We start from the raw sequence: 17,514 nt of genomic DNA, 5'->3' as shown, positions 1-17,514 counted from the left end.
AATTTACTGAAGAGTTTTAGGCTATTTTGGAGTTTAGATAGTAGTTAGCTTTTTGGCCTAATTTCTCATCTACTGAGGTTTTTAATACTAATTTGGATTTTAGCTTATATTTTAGCTACATGATAACTTTTTTGGCTAATTTATTATCTACTGTTTCTTTTTTTTGGCTAATTTAGAATTAAGCATCTATTCAAGCTAACGTTAAGAACGTTTAGCATTAAGCTAACGTTTTTACTGAGGAATGTTAGGCTATTTTGGAGGTTAGCTTGTATTTCATTGATTTTCTAGATTTTCTAGTAGTTCTTTAACAAAATTTACAGTCTTTTAGCAAATTTAACATTTTGCAAATAGCTTTTGTATTTTCAGCAAATCCTTTCGGCAATTAAAGTAACTTCAGCGACTAAATCATTCGCACTAGCATTGTCACAGGTAATGGAACTTCTCTAGTTTTCTTTATACTTGTCATCAGAAAAGTGCCACAAGAACATGTTCAAAACACCAAAAGGTGATTTCTATCCGAGTGGGTCTTTAAACCGAATGTTCCCTTTGACTGCAGACGTAGGTGAATCCACGGCTAAGAGAACAACCAAACCTGAACTTACCTTGAGGACCCTTCAGAGCTGAGTGTGTTTGGGATGAACTGTAAATCAGTCGAGTTTCTTTCCTGCCCTCCAACAGACTCACGCTGAGAATGCTCCAGCTCGCAGCCACGAGCTTCAGAGGGAAGCACCATCTCCTTTACTGCTTTTTAACTTTACGTTTCTTTTTGTCTTTAAGAACTTCCTGCCAGGATGTCAGCGATCCTTCCGCTTCAAAAAGCCGAGAAGCGCTCCTCATACGTGCTCTTGTAATTTTGTAATGCCTCATTAGACTGGAAGCTTCTTTTTAACATTTCCTGCAACTTTGCATAGAAAAAAAACACCTGATTGAAAGATGCCAGATTTTTCTCAGAAAAAATAGAATTCTTTTAATTCAGCTTTCATGACAAACTGGTTGTAAAATTTCCAAAAAGGTTAAAGTGTGACACGCTCATGATGATCATAATGGTGTTAATCGGCTGTGACAACTCGCATTTCCATCACCACAAAAACAGACTGACAGGAAGACAGGTGCATGCCAGGAATGCCAAAAAAATAGGGCAAAGTCTGTTATGCTTTTTAAAGGAAAAGAGAAATAGGATAAAAGCAAACACAAACATTGAAGCGTGCCTCTGGAGATGCAGGAAAGCAAGGCAGCTGCCCTGCCTGGCAACAGCCTGCTGGCTTTTATCTGAGCCTGGCCTTTTGACAATAGATGTGACTGAGGCAATCTTCACAGCATGGGGCTCTATTTTCTTCAAAGGTCATCCATCAGAATCTGCAGGTGGAGTGGAGAGGGTGGAGAGCGCCGATTGCTGCACGAGAAGGGATGAACTTGAAGGACGGAGACGCTAAATGTTGCTGTTTGCATGAGTGCATCATTAACATTCATGTGTAAATGTGTGTGTTTTTGCACAACTCAACACTGCTGACTGTGCTGAGCTTCAACTCTTCACATACTAACCCGACTTCACTCAGATCTCCCTTCAACGCAGAGCGCTTATCTCCTCCGGTAGCATCAATTCTCCGTGATGACCCCCATCAATTTTCATAATTGCCCTCCGACTCTCCTCTTTTTTTCTATCTGCCTCCCATCTCCCCTTTCCTATGAATCTATACTTCCATCTCACCGCTTCATCTCTAACCTACAGTTCTTTTCAGCTGACTCACGCTATTTTCACCAGATTATTCAAAGATAAATGATGCGTATTTGTTTCAAATATGAACTCAAGGATCATTTAATGACAGTGCAGGACGTTTACAACCAGAGGGATTTCTAGCCACATAACAGCTGTTTTATAAATGTTAGGAAGAAATATATTGGATTATGATATTTTAAATTTAGTTTAATGAAAAGTTTGACAAACTTTAGCTTTATGATTATATTTCAGCATGATATAACTCCTCTCAATGGTGCAGTAAACCAAGAAAAAAAAATGCAAATATTTCTATACCTTTAAAAAGCATCATTAAAACTTACATTTTAAAAGAAGATGGAGATGCAACACTTTGGTAGATGAGTTAGAGCAGAACTCAATCCTAGATATAAAGCATTACCTGCAGTAATGCTAGTGTGAACGCTGTAAGCTGCTGAAATATTAGCTAAACTCCAAAATAGCCTAAAAAAAGAAACCTAAGTTATCCAAAACAGCTAGCATATAGCTAGCTAGTATTATCCAAACTCCAAAATAGCCTAAAAAAACTAGTAAATGCAGAAATAGAATAGATAGAATAGAATAGAATTATCTGGAGGGCCGGATCCGGCCCCCGGGCCTTGACTTTGACACATGTGAGTTAGAGGGATTATGTTGACACTTCGGTATAAGTGCACTGTAAGAAAAAAGGAAATAGATAAAAAAAAGTTACATTTTTAAAGAAATGTAGTCTTTTAAATATTTGCAGAATTCAATATGCAGAAGTCATAACGCAGAAGAGACCTGATATTTCACTTACATTTGTCTTCACTTCACTTGAAGATATCAAGTTTTATGCACTTTAGTTGATACTTTAATTGTGGAATAATGTGTGATTATAAATGCATAATGCCTCTCTTTCTGCAATTCTCCATTTATTACTCACTTTTTTTAATTTTTAGTCTCCTTCTTCAAGCCATTGTTTACCAAAAACAAGACAAAGTTATCATGAGCAAAGGGTAATAAATGCTTATCTTATCATTTTGAATGAATCAAAAAGATTCTGATGCTTTTTTTTAAATACATTTATTTTTATTTTATAGTAAGATTCCATATTCAGAAAAGCTCATTTGAAACTAATTAAATGAAATGAAATTATTGATTTTCTTCAATATTTGAGAAAAAAAATCTCTTAAAAAATATATTTTCTGTTTTTCTTTTTTTGTTGTTTTTTTGTGTTAGTCTTTTAATGTTTCTATTTTTAATTAATGTTATTTTTTGTAACATTTCCAACTAGCAAGAAAAATTAAGAATAATTTTCTAATAAGCTTAGTTTTGATTTTAATGCTGCATTTTTATAATGGTTTTTTTGGGTTTATTTGTATATTTTATTATTTAAAATATATATCATTTTGAGTAGTAAAAACACGTTTTTCTGGTCATTCTTGTCTTAAAATCAGAAGTAGAAGATTTCCCTTTTTTTCAATTTCAGGCGCCCTGAAATACTACATTCCTATTGGCTGAGTTGCCTGCTTGTCTAAAAATGGCGTGCGTTGATTGGTTGGAACTTTTAAAGCCCATCTTCTTCGTACCTGTCGATCTGTGACAGGCCAGAGGAACTCCACGTCGCTCCGCCCACCGCCGCCCTCCCGCCCCTTTCCATCGGCGTTCAATCGTGAGGCTGATTGACCGCTGCAGCTCTCCCGTGTGGCCCGTGAGAAGGCAGATATGGATGGAACGACCGCGGTTCTGAATTAAAATCCTCTTAAACACACACCCGGGAGCCCTCCGAGACCGGAATCCTGCACAGAGACCGCCGGCGGGGATTTTACGACAGTACGGAGCGGAGGGAGACACGGGAGCGTGGCAGGAGGGACGCGCGAGCTCAACCGACCGACAGTGCACGCAGAAATGGCGGAGCACCACGCAGCCAGCGACGGCAAGCACAAAGCGTCCGGCAGTGCGAGCGGCGCCGTGCACGGGGGCAGCCGACCCGGCGCCGCCGCCGGTGGTGGCGGTGCGGGCAAAGGAGGCCTGTCTGGCGGACTCACCCAGCCGGCGGGGTGGCAGTCTCTTCTGTCGTTCAGCATTCTTTTTCTGGCCTGCCTCGCGGGATTCAGCTCCAGACTTTTCGCGGTCATCCGGTTTGAGAGCATCATCCACGAGTTTGATCCATGGTGAGAATGCTAGCTTACAGCCTCTTCTAACTGCTAGCCTTTAGCTGCATTTAGCCTTTAACTTCATTTTGATTTAATTTAACGCTTTAAAACTTAGTGTACTAACAACTACAACAACAAAAGAAGATAGTTTTATAACTTTATTTGAGAGATTAATTCATTTTTTTGTTAGTAGTTTGAACACGTACGAAGGGTTGCTGGGTAATTTTCCCGGTTTGACTGCTTACAAAGCAAATTTAAATAAACAAGCAAATAAACCAAGTAAAAACCCGTAAATATGGTTCTGAAATGTGAATTCATCTGAATCAATTCACAGTTTGTGGAATTAAAATGTCTTATTAGGGGAGTTTATGAGTATGACTCGCCAATAATATTGATTGACGCAGATTTCTTGGAGTTTTTCAGTCGGAGTGCATTATTATGTGAACTAGACTTATTAATGAACAGGAAAAAGTGTTTCCTTCCTATTTTTTTCTTCAAAAAATCTCGCCATGACAGCCTGCAGTTGACAAGGAAGCCGGCCTATCTGGTCTGTTGAGCCCGTCATCAAAAGCAGGATTCTTCCTCTGCCACAGCATGGACATTCAAATGACACCACATCCAGGAAGCTGATTCATGTTCAGGGGCAGGGGGGCATCTCACTTTTCACTGGTGTTTTATAGTCAAACCTTTGACCTGGGGCTGTTATTTTGAAAATTTGCATTAGAAACTAATATATCTTTAGAGTTAGCAAACAGGGGGTGTTATGCTTGCGTTTGACTTCTCTAGAACACTAAAAATGGCTCTCGTTTCTGCATTTGTTGCACAAACATTAGCACAGAAAATCAATTTGTTCATAAATCTACCATAAGGGTGCTTGAAATCTCTACAATGCAGTAGAGATTTCATGTGGTACACATTTGGTTCGCTTAAAATCGATATGTGACTAAAATAAAAAAAATCCACTGAGCTTTATGTCACTAGAAATGGCTTTAAGATACATTTCAAATAGTATAAAGATCAGTCAGAAAATTCAAAGAATAAGAAAGTTATGGCATTTTAAGTAGGGTGTAACTTTATTCCTGACTAAACATCAAAACAGTGAAATGTTTGTGATTCAAAACAAAGTGTTCAAAGTGTAACTTTCTCGTTATCCAATTCTAAAAAGTAAGCTATCATTGCAAAACTAGTCAGAAGAACTACAAGAGTTGCATCACCAATTTCATATCAAATAATATATACATTTGCTCCTGTATGTTTTGTAGACGTTGGTTTCAGCTATATAAAAACTAGTCACATGACCTGCTAAGTGTTATTTTTTTTCCTGAAATTTCCAGGAGATGGAGAATACACCAACAAAATTGTCTAGTAGCAAATAAATTAACTATCTTATCTTAAAAATCTGACGAGTGGTTTTGTGAACCGTAACTTTCGTCCAGAAATTTTCCAAAATTGTACTTCACGGATTGAAAAAAAATCCAGATTAAAGGGTAACCAAACCCTAAATTAACTTTTGTCCTCTATAAATTAGGCTTTTAAGGTGCTGTCTGTTGCCATTTTTGTAATAAATAAAATTGTTTAATTCTTGAAAATATAGTCAAAAACCGTCTGACTTTATTTTGAAGAATTAAAGAGTTTTATTTCAATTTATAAAATTTGGCACAAACCAAGCACTTTTAAAGCCCCATTTATAGAGATCAACAGCCAAAAAAAGTTAATTTAGGGTTTGGTTACTCTCTAAATTAGTGAATTTAGCGCTCTTTTGTCCTGCAGAAATAAATCTGAAAAGCTCATTTCAGATTTTATGATTTAGTCCGAGGTTGTCTGCCTTTAGCGTCATCCATTTCAATCCCCATCAGCAGCTGAATGCCACTTTTTAACAAGAGTTAAGACTCTGGAGGACTCTTGGTTGCATCCATCAACTGAAATGCTCGACTTGTGTATGGATTCCCGATAAACCAGACTCTGTTTTTTATGATTACAGCCTCCATCATTTTCAGACACACATGGAGCTGTTTTTGGGGAGTGCTCAGATGGCTTTCTGTGTGCAGACTCTCAAATTATTTGCAGCTATTGGTTTTGTTCAACAAGCAGGCAATTTGAGTTGTGATTGGATTTGGAGGCAATAAAATATCAGGCGTGCTGCGCTAAAAACAGACACCATGAGCTGTGATAATCTGGTAAAAAAAATAGTGCCACATGTTCCTATTTTTTAGGTTCTTAGCCAGCTAGCTTTTAAGTTTTTCTTGAGATAAAAGGTTTTTCTTTGATCCTGTCCAAAATAACGCACAATCATTACCACAGTTTCTGCTTAGACCAGATTTTCCAGTAGTTTGACATGACTACTGCAACATCTTGACCATGTCAGCAAAAAAATGTCTGGCCTTGCAACGTTTCACCCCCTGCTGGACTCCCCCCTGAACCAACTTAAGTTGAGAAAAACTTCAAGTGTTTTTTTATAAATGAGGTGAAAAATGTTTTGTCAGAAGATGTTTAACTGGAACGCTGAGCTTCCGTTTCTGTCATGGTTGTGCTTGTCCTCTAGCAGTAAGCAAAGCAGACGGTGTTAAATCATTTTATTGTTGGAGCACACAGTTGTCAGCTCTGCTGGTGTTTTTGTGCACTTTTTTTTGAAGTTGTGTGAAAAGAAAATGTATAAAAATATAAAGAGAGGCTATTATTTGCAGAACATTTATCAGTATTAACCCTGAGTTTCTCTTTGTTAGTGCTAATAGCTGAAGATTCTGAAGTTGATAGCTGAAGATGCTGAAATTAATAGCTGAAAATACTAAAATTGATAGCTGAAAAAGAGGAAGTTGAAAGCTGAAGAAGCTGAAGTTGATGGCTGAAAACGCTGAAGTTGATGGCTGAAAACGCTGAAATTGATGGCTGGAGATGCTGAAATTGATAGCTGAAGATGCTGAAATTGATGGCGGAATATGCTGAAGTTGATAGCTGAAGAAGCTGAAGTTGATGGCTGGAGACGCCAAAATTGATAGCTGAATATGCTGAAGTTTATGGCGGAATATGCTGAGGTTGATGGCTGGAGACGCTGAAATTGATAGGTGAAAAAACTTAAAATGATAGCTGAAACACTGAAGTTGATGGCTGCAAACGCTGAAGTTGATGGCTGGAGATGCTGAAATTGATGGCTGGAGATGCTGAAATTGATGGCTGGAGATGCTGAAATTGATAGCTGGAGATGCTGAAGTTGATGGCGGAATATGCTGAAGTTGATGGCTGGAGACGCCGAAATTGATAGCTGAATATGCTGAAGTTTATGGCGGAATATGCTGAGGTTGATGGCTGGAACCGCTGAAATTGATGGCTGGAGAAGCTGAAGTTGATGGCTGAATATGCTGAAATTGATGGCTGGAGACGCTGAAATTGATAGGTGAAAAAACTTAGACTGATAGCTGAAGATGCTGAAATTGATAGCTAAAAAACGCTGAAATTGATAGCTGAAAACACTGAAGTTGATGGCTGAAAACGCTGAAATTTATAGCCAGCTAAATTATTAGTGAAATGCCAAATTAGCTGAAAAAACATGGAAAAAAAAACTTAGGTTAGCCAAAACATCTAGCATGTAGCTGAAAAATAGCTAAACTTTAACATATCCTAAATAGTCTAAATTAGCCAAAACAGCTAGCATGTAGCTGAAATATTAGCTAAACTCAAAAACAGCCTAAAAAATCTTAGTAAATGCCTAAATAGTCCAAAGATCTAGCAGAATGTCAATTTTAAAACTAACTTTTTATCATAAATATGAATAATAAAAAAGCAGGAATATTATTCCAGGATAAATCTACTTAAACATTAAACAACTTTCAATATTTTTTCTAAATAAAATATATTTTGTCAAAATTATATAAGTTTTTCAGGTCAATACTTGCCAAGTAATTTGCTAAGATGAAGTTGTGGATTTTCCATAAAGAAACGAAGTAGAAGTTAGTACCTTAAAACTGAGAAACCTCAATATGTGATCTAATCGCAGCTTTCTGTACTCCAGCATACACTTTATTATTGTTTCAGGAAGTGAGAACGATCTACAACCTGCTTTTGATGAGTAATTAGGAATGATTGATGCTAGATCTGTTGATTGATAAAGACCACAAGTTTTGTGGTTAATAGTTAATACATGTGACCTCTTTCCGGGCCTTGTGGTTTCCCAGAAACCGGGAGGGGTGTGAAATGTACAGTATGAATTTGTCTGTAGTGAAACGATTTCAGATTTGTGAAACTGTACTTGTGAGGAAAAAATTAGCCCACAGCTAGTATTCAGCGGTGCGTTAATATGATGAACCATATGGTTTCCTTTTAAAAAAAACAGCAGGTTTACAACCGTTACACTTCATAAATGTATTTGTTTTATAACTCTGGAGTTCGAGATAAAACTAGAACGATAGTGGAGCCAATTATACTTATCTCAAACAGTACTTTTGTTTGTTTTAAGCACAAATCAAAATGTTTGAGTTTCTCAGGTGCTGCAAAACCCTTGATTATAATGTTGACAAAGATAGTTGATACATGTTTTAAGCTTGTAAGCAGTTTATTAATTTAGCCTTTGTAGACAATTGTTGCACTTAAGATCACATGCGTCAGAGTCGAGGCCCGGGGGCCGGATTTGGCCCTCCAGATCATTTTATTTTATTGTTATTAATGACCCGATGTTATCTTGCGCTTATCTCTCACTAGTATAATTTTGACAAAATATATTTTTATGGAGGGTAAAATTTTGAAAGTTATTTAAGGTTTAAGTTGATTTATTCTGGAATAATATTCCTGCTTTTTTATTATTCAGAATTATGTTAAAAGTTATGGTTTTAAAGTTTTAAAAATTGGCATTCTGCTAACTTTTTGGACTATTTTGGTATTTAATACGATTTTTTTTTTAAGGCTATTTTGGAGTTTAGATAATATTTCATCTACATGCTGTTTTGGCTAACCTAAGTTTTTTTGGGTAACTTGGCATTCAGTGAATATTTTAGCTGGCTATCAGCTTTAGCGTTTTCAGCTATCAATTTCAGCATCTTCAGTGGCCAAATTCAGCTTCCAGCATTCACACTAGCATTATAGGAGGTGATTCTTTATATCTAGTTCATAAGCATGTTAAGTTACAATTTTAAAGTTTTATAAATGTAGTTTTAGAGTGTTCAATAAATGTTTATCCTGTTCGGCCCGTGACCTGAGGTGTGTTTTGGATTTTGGCCTCTTGTGGATTGAGTTTGACACTCCTGGTTTAGATATTGCCTCTGATGGGAGGTTGGCGCCCGTGTTCTGCAACGGAGTCACCACCACTGTGTGAATGAGTGTGTGAATGGGTCTGTTACTGCGGAGCAGTTTGGGCCTCCAAAGGAAGGTAGAAAGAGCTGTACAAGTATACGCCATTTACCATATTAATGAATCTTTCTTGGCTTATTGTGCGTATGAATATCTTACTAAGACCCTATAAACACATTCATAATGTCTGTTAGTTTTAATAAAGCTTGTTGAGGAATCTTAGTATAAATTGTTATCTCTGTTCTTTTACGTTTTTATTGGATTCCTTTCATATTAAGACAATTTTTTTCAAAATGACTGATTTGTTTTGGGGAAAAATAAACTGCATCCACTGCTGCCTGGGACTATTATCCTTTTGGAACAGAGAAGCAATTTACTAGTTATTTTTTGAGGCAGAGAACTTTGTTTCCTTCAAATTAATAATTCATAATTTGAATTTTAGCAACACGACAGACACAAGTGATCGTCGAGTCAACCAATCCTGCTTGTAGGTTTACCCTGCCCACATCAAGAGGGCTATAAGGGAAAGAAAAGTAGCTAAAAACAGTTTATTTTAGGATTTTAGGGGAGGTCACACCAAATTAAGAGGAAAGCATCATATTAGTTTGTAACTACATCTTACGTTAGTACTGTATTTATCAAAAAACCAAGACAGGTTGTCTTCAACTCTTAGTTTCATCCTGTTGTTAGAAAGCTGAGGCCTTAAGCCTCGCCTCGTAATCGCTCCATGAAAAATTTTGATGTAGTTGCAGTAGTTGAGGAGTTCACACCGGGGTCAAGGGTAAATTGGATTGGGCTCCTCGCACCATCTGTTGCTGTATTATTTGCCATCTGTGAACCCCCCCAACCATAAGCTAGTGATCAAAGAAAACTGAAGCCTTGGAGCTACTTAAAAAAATTACAACCCCTTTTTCTGCTTCTTGATCATGAACTTTGGCTTTCTCTAACAACATTAAGATAAAAACTTTTTTTGAAAAGAATTGAACTCTGTAGCAAACCCTTTTGTCAGCCTCTGAGTGCTTTGGACGCATTTGAAGATCTTCATAAATCAAGCCGACGTTTCCTGTCGAGGATGTCAAGATGCTGAAAGTCTTTTCTCCCGTCTTTTGGGTCGACTGTCAGCTGCTTTGGGTTCCATCAAGTGTGTTTGTTTTTTCTTGTCTTGATTTAACATGTTTGATCTGTGATTATCAGTGATTAAAGTCTTTATTTGTCTTCTAAGAAAATAAATAAGCTTTAAGGTTGTGTTATTGCCGTATGATGGTAAGGAGTGTTGAGGGAGCTCATTTAAACAAAGATGTTTTAACTCTTGACCAGATTTTTTTCTTTCTGGTACTGAAAACAAAAGGGTTCAGAATGATGCAGAGAACATTAATCTACTCTGTCTATTAACTGCGTGGTTTCAAATGAATCCACCAGCAAATAAACGTAAATGTTGCAGAAATAATTTGGTATACTTATCTTTATCCCTGGAGTACCTTATGTACAATGTGATTCTGTGAGAAAGACTGACTCATTAGTTTTCGTGTTGTGTGCTCTTGGATCAGACCCACTTATGTTCATTTTCTGCTACACGGTATTACAAAAACAAGAAACTTAATCCCCGTTCTTCTCTACCTCCAAAATTAATTTGCTCTCCTCTCATTAGTCCCCAGACTTTTATGTCAACCCCCTGATTAATTTTCCCCGCTCAAGCATCTCTGGGGACGAGTGTTGGGGACACAGAGGTCTGAGCATCCGAGATGTTCGGCTTGTGGAAAATGGAGAAGATGTGAACAAAGATAAACAAAGCCTGTGTATTGATAGTTTTCCGTTATGTGACCTGGAGGTCAAAACAGAAGTTCAAGAAGGATTTCAGAAAAGCTATGCTATGAAAAACAGAAAGCCAAGCAAGCCTTTCCTCTGGATAGTTTTATTGTATTTATTCTTTTTGTTGTGGCTGGATAAATTTGGCTGCCTAGAAATGTACAAAAATCGTTGGCAGCCTACTAGAAAATGTCTTCATTAAAAGAAAAGTCATTGTCAGAGGCTTTTTGGCCCTCACAAGGAGCGGTATTTTGAGGACATTAGCAGCCTGCGGCAACGTTTAGTTCAGATGTTCTGATTAGAGAAACGAACTCTTTTTTACAGTTCATCCAAAGAGTCTGAAACTTGATGCAGGTGTCGATAATTAAATATGTAAACGATTTACAAAAATACTATGTCAAAATATAACTATTTTCAAAGTGTGGCTGCCACAAACGATTACTTTAGTAGTCAACTAAGTTGATTATTTTTTCCAATTATTCGGAGTAGTGGATGCAAAACACACATCTTGACCATTAACTAAAAACTTGATATGTAGCATTACCTGCAATAATACTAGTGTGAATTCTGTAAGCTGAATTTGGCAGCTGAAAATGCTAGTGCTGACAGCTGAAGATGCTGAAATTGATAACCATCTTAAATATTAGTTAAATCCAAAATTAGCCCTAAAACTGAAAAGAATCCTAAATTAGCCGAAACAGCTAGCATGTAGCTGAAATATTAGCTAAACTCCAGAATAGCCCATAAAGCAGTAATAAATGCCAAAATAGTCCTTAAAGCTAGAAGAATGTCATTATAAATTCTACACTTACTACACTCTGACTCCATATAATATAAAGTAATGACTAATCGGCTATTAAATTAGTCGTCCACTACTTTTATAGTCTATTAGTCGTTGATTAGTCGACTAATCGTGGCAGCCGTAAAATTAACTCAAAATAAAGACAGTTAAGACAATAGTTTTCTAAACTTTTAATGAATCGTGTAGCCTTTGACCTATGGTAGCACAAGGGTTAAAGGCTATGTCTCTTACAGGTTGGTGCCAGGATGACTTCAAGGAAGATAAAGTAGTACCATAGAAGTATACGCTAGGGGTGTGCTGAATATCAAGATTACGCTTTATCGTGACATTTAGTCCTGCAATGGATTCTTCGATGGGTTCTCACCAAGTATCGATCTTTTACAACAATTTTGCACTAAGTAGTGGCACTTCGGTTCTTTTTACAATTGTTAACACTAATACTTGTCAAAGACAGTATTACTGATTTCAGCAATGTTGCACAAAAGGGTCCTTTTGCTTTGTATTATTTGTTGCACAAAATAAGACAAGCTGTGTATTATAATGGAGTTCAAATTAAAAAAGAAATGGAGATATATTTTCCAAAAAATACGTGTTCTATATATTGTGAGTTATTAGGGAGGATTTTTACCAATTATCGGAGTACTGCGATTTCATCGATATCGTGAACCATGTATCGTGAGGTACCCGTGATTCCAGGCCCTAGTATACGCCGTTGCCCATTTGGTGTTTTGTGCTGTAGGAGGAACTTATTCTGCAACAAAGCTGCCCCAGTTTTGGATAAAATCCTCCCAAACGTCTTGTTAGTGAAAACACTTGACAGTAAACATCTGCTCTGGAAGTGGAGACTGAACCGCTTCCATTAGGAAAGAGACCACGATTAAAGATCAAATCTGTTGGAGTTTTCATCAGATTATGTTGTATAACTAGCAAACAATAAAGCGTTGGCAATATTTTTCTTTATTGGCTTATTTATCACTAAAAGTCTTTATAGTTCTTGTGTTGTATTTACATTGACATTATTGTCGACTAAACCTTTATCTTAAGATGTATGAACTGTACTGTTCGTTTTCTAAAGCATTGAGGAAACAATCGTCGTCTAGTGTCAAACTCCAGGCCTCGAGGGCCGGTATCCTACATGTTTTCCAACCAACTTTCTGTTGAAAGTCCTTATTGGCTAAACACACCTGATCCAGGTAATCAGCAGCAAGTAAGACAGGTTTCATGTAGGACCCTCGCTCTTGAGGCCTGGAGGTTGACACCTGTGGTCTAGAAGGATCTAGAAAATAAGTAGCCCGACTTGATTGATGTACTACCTCAAAGTTCATTACACCTGCACCTGCACACGTTTGGTTTCAGTGATGCCAGTACTGAAACTGATTCAGTTTCTCTAAGTATTTTAGTACTTGATATTCTTGAACATCTGGAATGCAGTTTTTAAATGTGTGAAAACGACACTTTTAAGCCTTTTTTGTGATGCAGAGAATAATGGTGGCAGTCCCTAGTAGTGCTGGGCCATATGTACAAAAATGTACATCACAATATAAAATATTTTATATCATGATAACGATGTATATCCCGATATAGAACAATAAAGTATATTTTCATCTATTCTCTAAAAAAATGTCATATCTTACTTTTCTGACTATTTTAATAAACAGACAACTGAATAGTCACAATTAAGAAAACATTTTACTGCAGCAAAATAAATCAAATGACAACTGATGTGGCTGATAGACAGCAACCTTCACATTTGTTTAACAAATCAAAGGTATTTAAACTGAAATTGTGAAAAAAAAACTTTATGAAAAGTATTTTTAAAGTGCACAACAGTTTCATGTTTCTGAGTAGAAAAAAAATGTTTGCACAAAATTCTGCTAGAATTACATCAATTGTTGAAGAGTTATCATAACCAAAACAACATAAACACTGGAGCTAAAGCTCCGATGTTGAAGCTATTTTTATATTTCAGAACTTAAGTCAGTAAGTGGAAGTTCAGTCTCATTTTTTGAACGGATAAAGAACTTCTCGCTAGTTTTATTTTGAAAACGGGAAGCTTCACCGAGATTTTATTTCGAAGCTTTCTTTACTTCTGGTGAAAGTCGTGCAGCACTTTCGGCTTTAAAATCCAGCATAATTCTGTATTTTAGAGCAATAAATATTTAATGACTCTCTACTATATTTATAAAGATCACATATCCGAGATCTTGGACGTCGCAAATTTTCGGACTCAAATTTTCGCGAGAATCCGAGTGTTTGGATACTTGTCACAGTCCTGTTCTACAGCTTTAGTTTCTCTTATTTTTGTAATCTCATATGTTCATTTTCATGGACTTTCTTTGAGCGATAGGTTTGTTGTGTTAGCATCGACGCGGGAATAGCTTCCTAGCTTGTTTACATACCGCTGTCTTCTGCTCATCGTCGGACGTCTTGAATCCAAAATACGACCATATCACTGACATACCGTCTTTCGCTGAAAGTGCTTCTTCTTGGGCTGACTGCATCGGTGTATCCGTCTTTCGTAAAACACGCGTGCGTGTGAATCAAAGAACGTAAAGCAGTTTTACAAGACGGAGATTCTTTATGAAAAATCTATTTTTAATTTCTTTATTTTCATTTTTATACATTTTTTGTGTCCACACTGACGACGCAACGCCTGCACAATTGTCTTGGTGATATATTGGTGTAATAATTGATCAAATTAGCTTAAAGACGATATAGACGATCGAAGAGAAATGCCATGATAGATACTTTTCTATCGCCCACACGATATATATCGTCATATCGCCCAGCACTAGTCCCTAGGGTTATAGATAATGTAAGATGAGTGATCCAAAGGCTTTTTTTAATTTGTTTGTTGGCATCACAGCTAAAATGTCCTAAAATACGTGGAGTGTTGCAGAGAATTGTTGAAGGGGTTCTTGTTGTGTTTTTGTGATGGTATCTGTTGCAGTTTGACTCTTGCCAGAGCCCTGCGTCGAGCGCATGTGACAGTTGGGATTTGATTTCCTTCTCCCCTGAGGTTTCAAAGTGTGAGCTCTGCAGGAAGTGCCGCTCAAACCAACTTCTGCGTTTGGGGCCCATCCTGTTCTGTGACTTTGCCGCAGCAAAAATCTCCTGTGCTGTCGACAGCAATTATATTACCAGTGTTCAGCCAACTTTGTCAACAACACTGGGAATATATATATATATTTTTGATCACTTGCAGCTTGTCTTATATGAACTACAGGAGCAGATCTTTAGGTTGCCCCGGATTCAAACCAATCCATCCGTTGGTGCTCAAATATAGGAAGTGCTGTGGAGAGTATCGGTGCCGTCTTGCAGAGTAGACGATGAATGCTCGCTTGCTGGGCTGTTGCAGCTTTTGTCAGGCTGTTTGTTTGCTGTTGTCATGGGCGTTTTGATGTGCTTGTTGTTCCGTGACCATCCAGCCTGCAGAACACTTCCACTCTAAGAAAGGCAGGAGCACCGCGGAGAAATGCAGAGCTGTAGTAGTAGTAGATGGTAATTTTACTGCCTGTGCCAACACACTGCCTATTGTTTTCCAGTAGCAGGAGTTCAGGATCACTATAATTTGCATGTAACCGATCAGCAAAGCGAGGCTGCAAGCGCCTCACAGACGTGTTGGACAACTTGTTTACTTTTTGGGGAAGGAGTTCTCGGAGCTTGTCGATATGTCGTAAGAGTTCTTGGCAAATTCCAATTAAATTTGAGAGTAATGGGTAAAATGATGCAGCATCACCTTTCTGCAGTCTCTGATTTTTGATGCCTGTTTGGCCTCTTTTTCTGTTGTTTTTTTGGAGCTAGTCCTCTCTGCCCCCCTGGTGGTGTTGGGAATTCGCTGCTAAAACATCCCTGTCGTCTTGCTGACAGAAGTCGGCGTGCACGTCTGTGGCCGAGTGCACCTGCAAACAGAGGAGTTGAGGGATGCTCAGAGGAAGATGGAAGAAAAAATGAAATGAACGCCTGGCAGACATTTAATCTGAGAGAGGTTTTAGTGACAAAGCCTTGGGTAGTTCATTGTTCTAAAATCTGCTCTTCGTTCATGTGTAATATGTACTTTATGGTTTCATTAAAAGGGAAAGGTTAGATGTATTGTTTTGTCTGCCTCAGGTTAGACTCGGTGTTGTCTGTAGTGGTTAGACTGCTTACAGAAGACCCATTTAACAAGATCAACGTCTTAAGGAATCCCTCAAGAAAGAGACTGACTGGATAGTTAGAAATGACTCTGCTTATTTTTAACCCATTTCTGTAACCCGTTCTGCTGGAACTCTTCTGTTATTTCTATTTCTTTAGTATTAGGCATGAATAGTGCTGCCACAAACTAAGATTTTAGTAGTCAACTAATCGGGTCGTGCGTAAAGTGTATTTGAAACACATCTTAACGATCATTAGCTTCAAACTTACTAAAAACTATATATATTCACAGTAAATGCTATAAGCTGAATTTGATAGCTGAAAACATCTGAAGCTGATAGCCTGCTAAAATATTAGTTAAATGGCAAATTAGCCTAAAAACAACCTTGTTAGCATGCAGCTGAAATATTAGCTTAACTTCAAATTAGCCTTAAAAACTGTAAAAAGCTTTAGTTAGCCAGAACAGCTAGCGTGTAACTGACATTTTAGCTAAATTCAAAATAGCTTAAAAAACAAAACAAAAAAAAGCCTAAATTAACCAAAATAGCTAGCATGCGGCTGAAATATTACCTAAATTTCAAAACGGCTTAAAAACTATAAAAAAGATTTAAGTTAGCCAAAACAGCAAACATGCAGTGGAAATATTAGCTAAATTCTAAAATGGCTAAAAAAAACAGAAAAAAGCTTAAGTTAGCCAAAACAGCTAGCATGTAGCTGAAATATTAGCTACACTCTAAATTAGCCTAAAATCCTTAATTAAAGCCAAAATAGTCCCAAAAGCTAACAGAATACCATTATAACTTTCCACTTTACTACACTCTGACTCCATAGAATATAAAGTAACAACTCATCGACTATTAAATTAGTCGTCGACGATTTTAATCGTCCATTAGTCGACTAATCGTGGCAGCCCTAGTCCTGTATTAGTGTCAGAAAAATAGTATATTTATATATATTTTTAAACAGTATCACTAAGCTTTAACTTCTGTTAGCCAGGAATGATTGGCTTACACCTAGTTCTCCTATTGGTCTTTAAAAATGAAATCTGAGCCTATAGTTTGTGTAGATTACCTGAATGAGATATCTTTATCATTTCAAATGTCATTCTTAGAAATATGCGATTTTACAACTTTTATTTTCTTTTATTTATTATTTTAATATTGAAGCTGTGTTTGGCCAATAACACAGATAATGACATACAGGAAAGTATATTTGCACCGATACTAGCGTGAAGTGTTGCATAACGGCCAAAAGAGCAGATTTTCTCCAACTTGCTACAACACTCGGATAAAGTGTTGCACAACGATGCAAAGCTGCTTTTCCCACGAAAGAATCATCTAGTTTGTTGATAGCGTAAACCCTTCACTAGTGTAAAGTGTTTCATAGCAGCACTACTTTTCTCAGCCTTAGAATATGCCGGAGTTACAGTAATTGTGTAAGTGTTTGCGGTACTTTAAAGGGTCAACATGGGAGCTAAAGCTCCGGTGTTGAAGGGTTGAGGAAGTCTGAGTCTCTCGTGTCAGGAAATCTTGAGGCTTTGATTGATTTTTGGTGCTTGTAGTTCAGTGGTCTCAGTTTAAAGGGAAACTTGTATGTTTGACCTTTATGGTTTGATTCCTGGATTA

General features: G+C 37.3%; 1 protein-coding gene across 1 annotated transcript in view; it reads left to right on the top strand.

Annotated features, from left to right (window-relative positions):
• Window positions 1-3,052: 3,052 nt before the first annotated feature.
• LOC112162642 (dolichyl-diphosphooligosaccharide--protein glycosyltransferase subunit STT3B) overlaps window positions 3,053-17,514 on the top strand; it is a gene marked incomplete at its 3' end in the record, with an annotated part of 92,397 nt that continues 77,935 nt past the window's right edge. The window contains 1 exon segment of the mRNA XM_024298476.2: window positions 3,053-3,888. Coding sequence (XP_024154244.1) covers window positions 3,623-3,888 — 266 coding nt within the window.

Source organism: Oryzias melastigma, linkage group LG11 (genome assembly GCF_002922805.2).
Source record: "Oryzias melastigma strain HK-1 linkage group LG11, ASM292280v2, whole genome shotgun sequence".
Taxonomy (NCBI): domain Eukaryota; kingdom Metazoa; phylum Chordata; class Actinopteri; order Beloniformes; family Adrianichthyidae; genus Oryzias; species Oryzias melastigma.
This window is presented reverse-complemented; position numbering and strand designations above follow the sequence as displayed.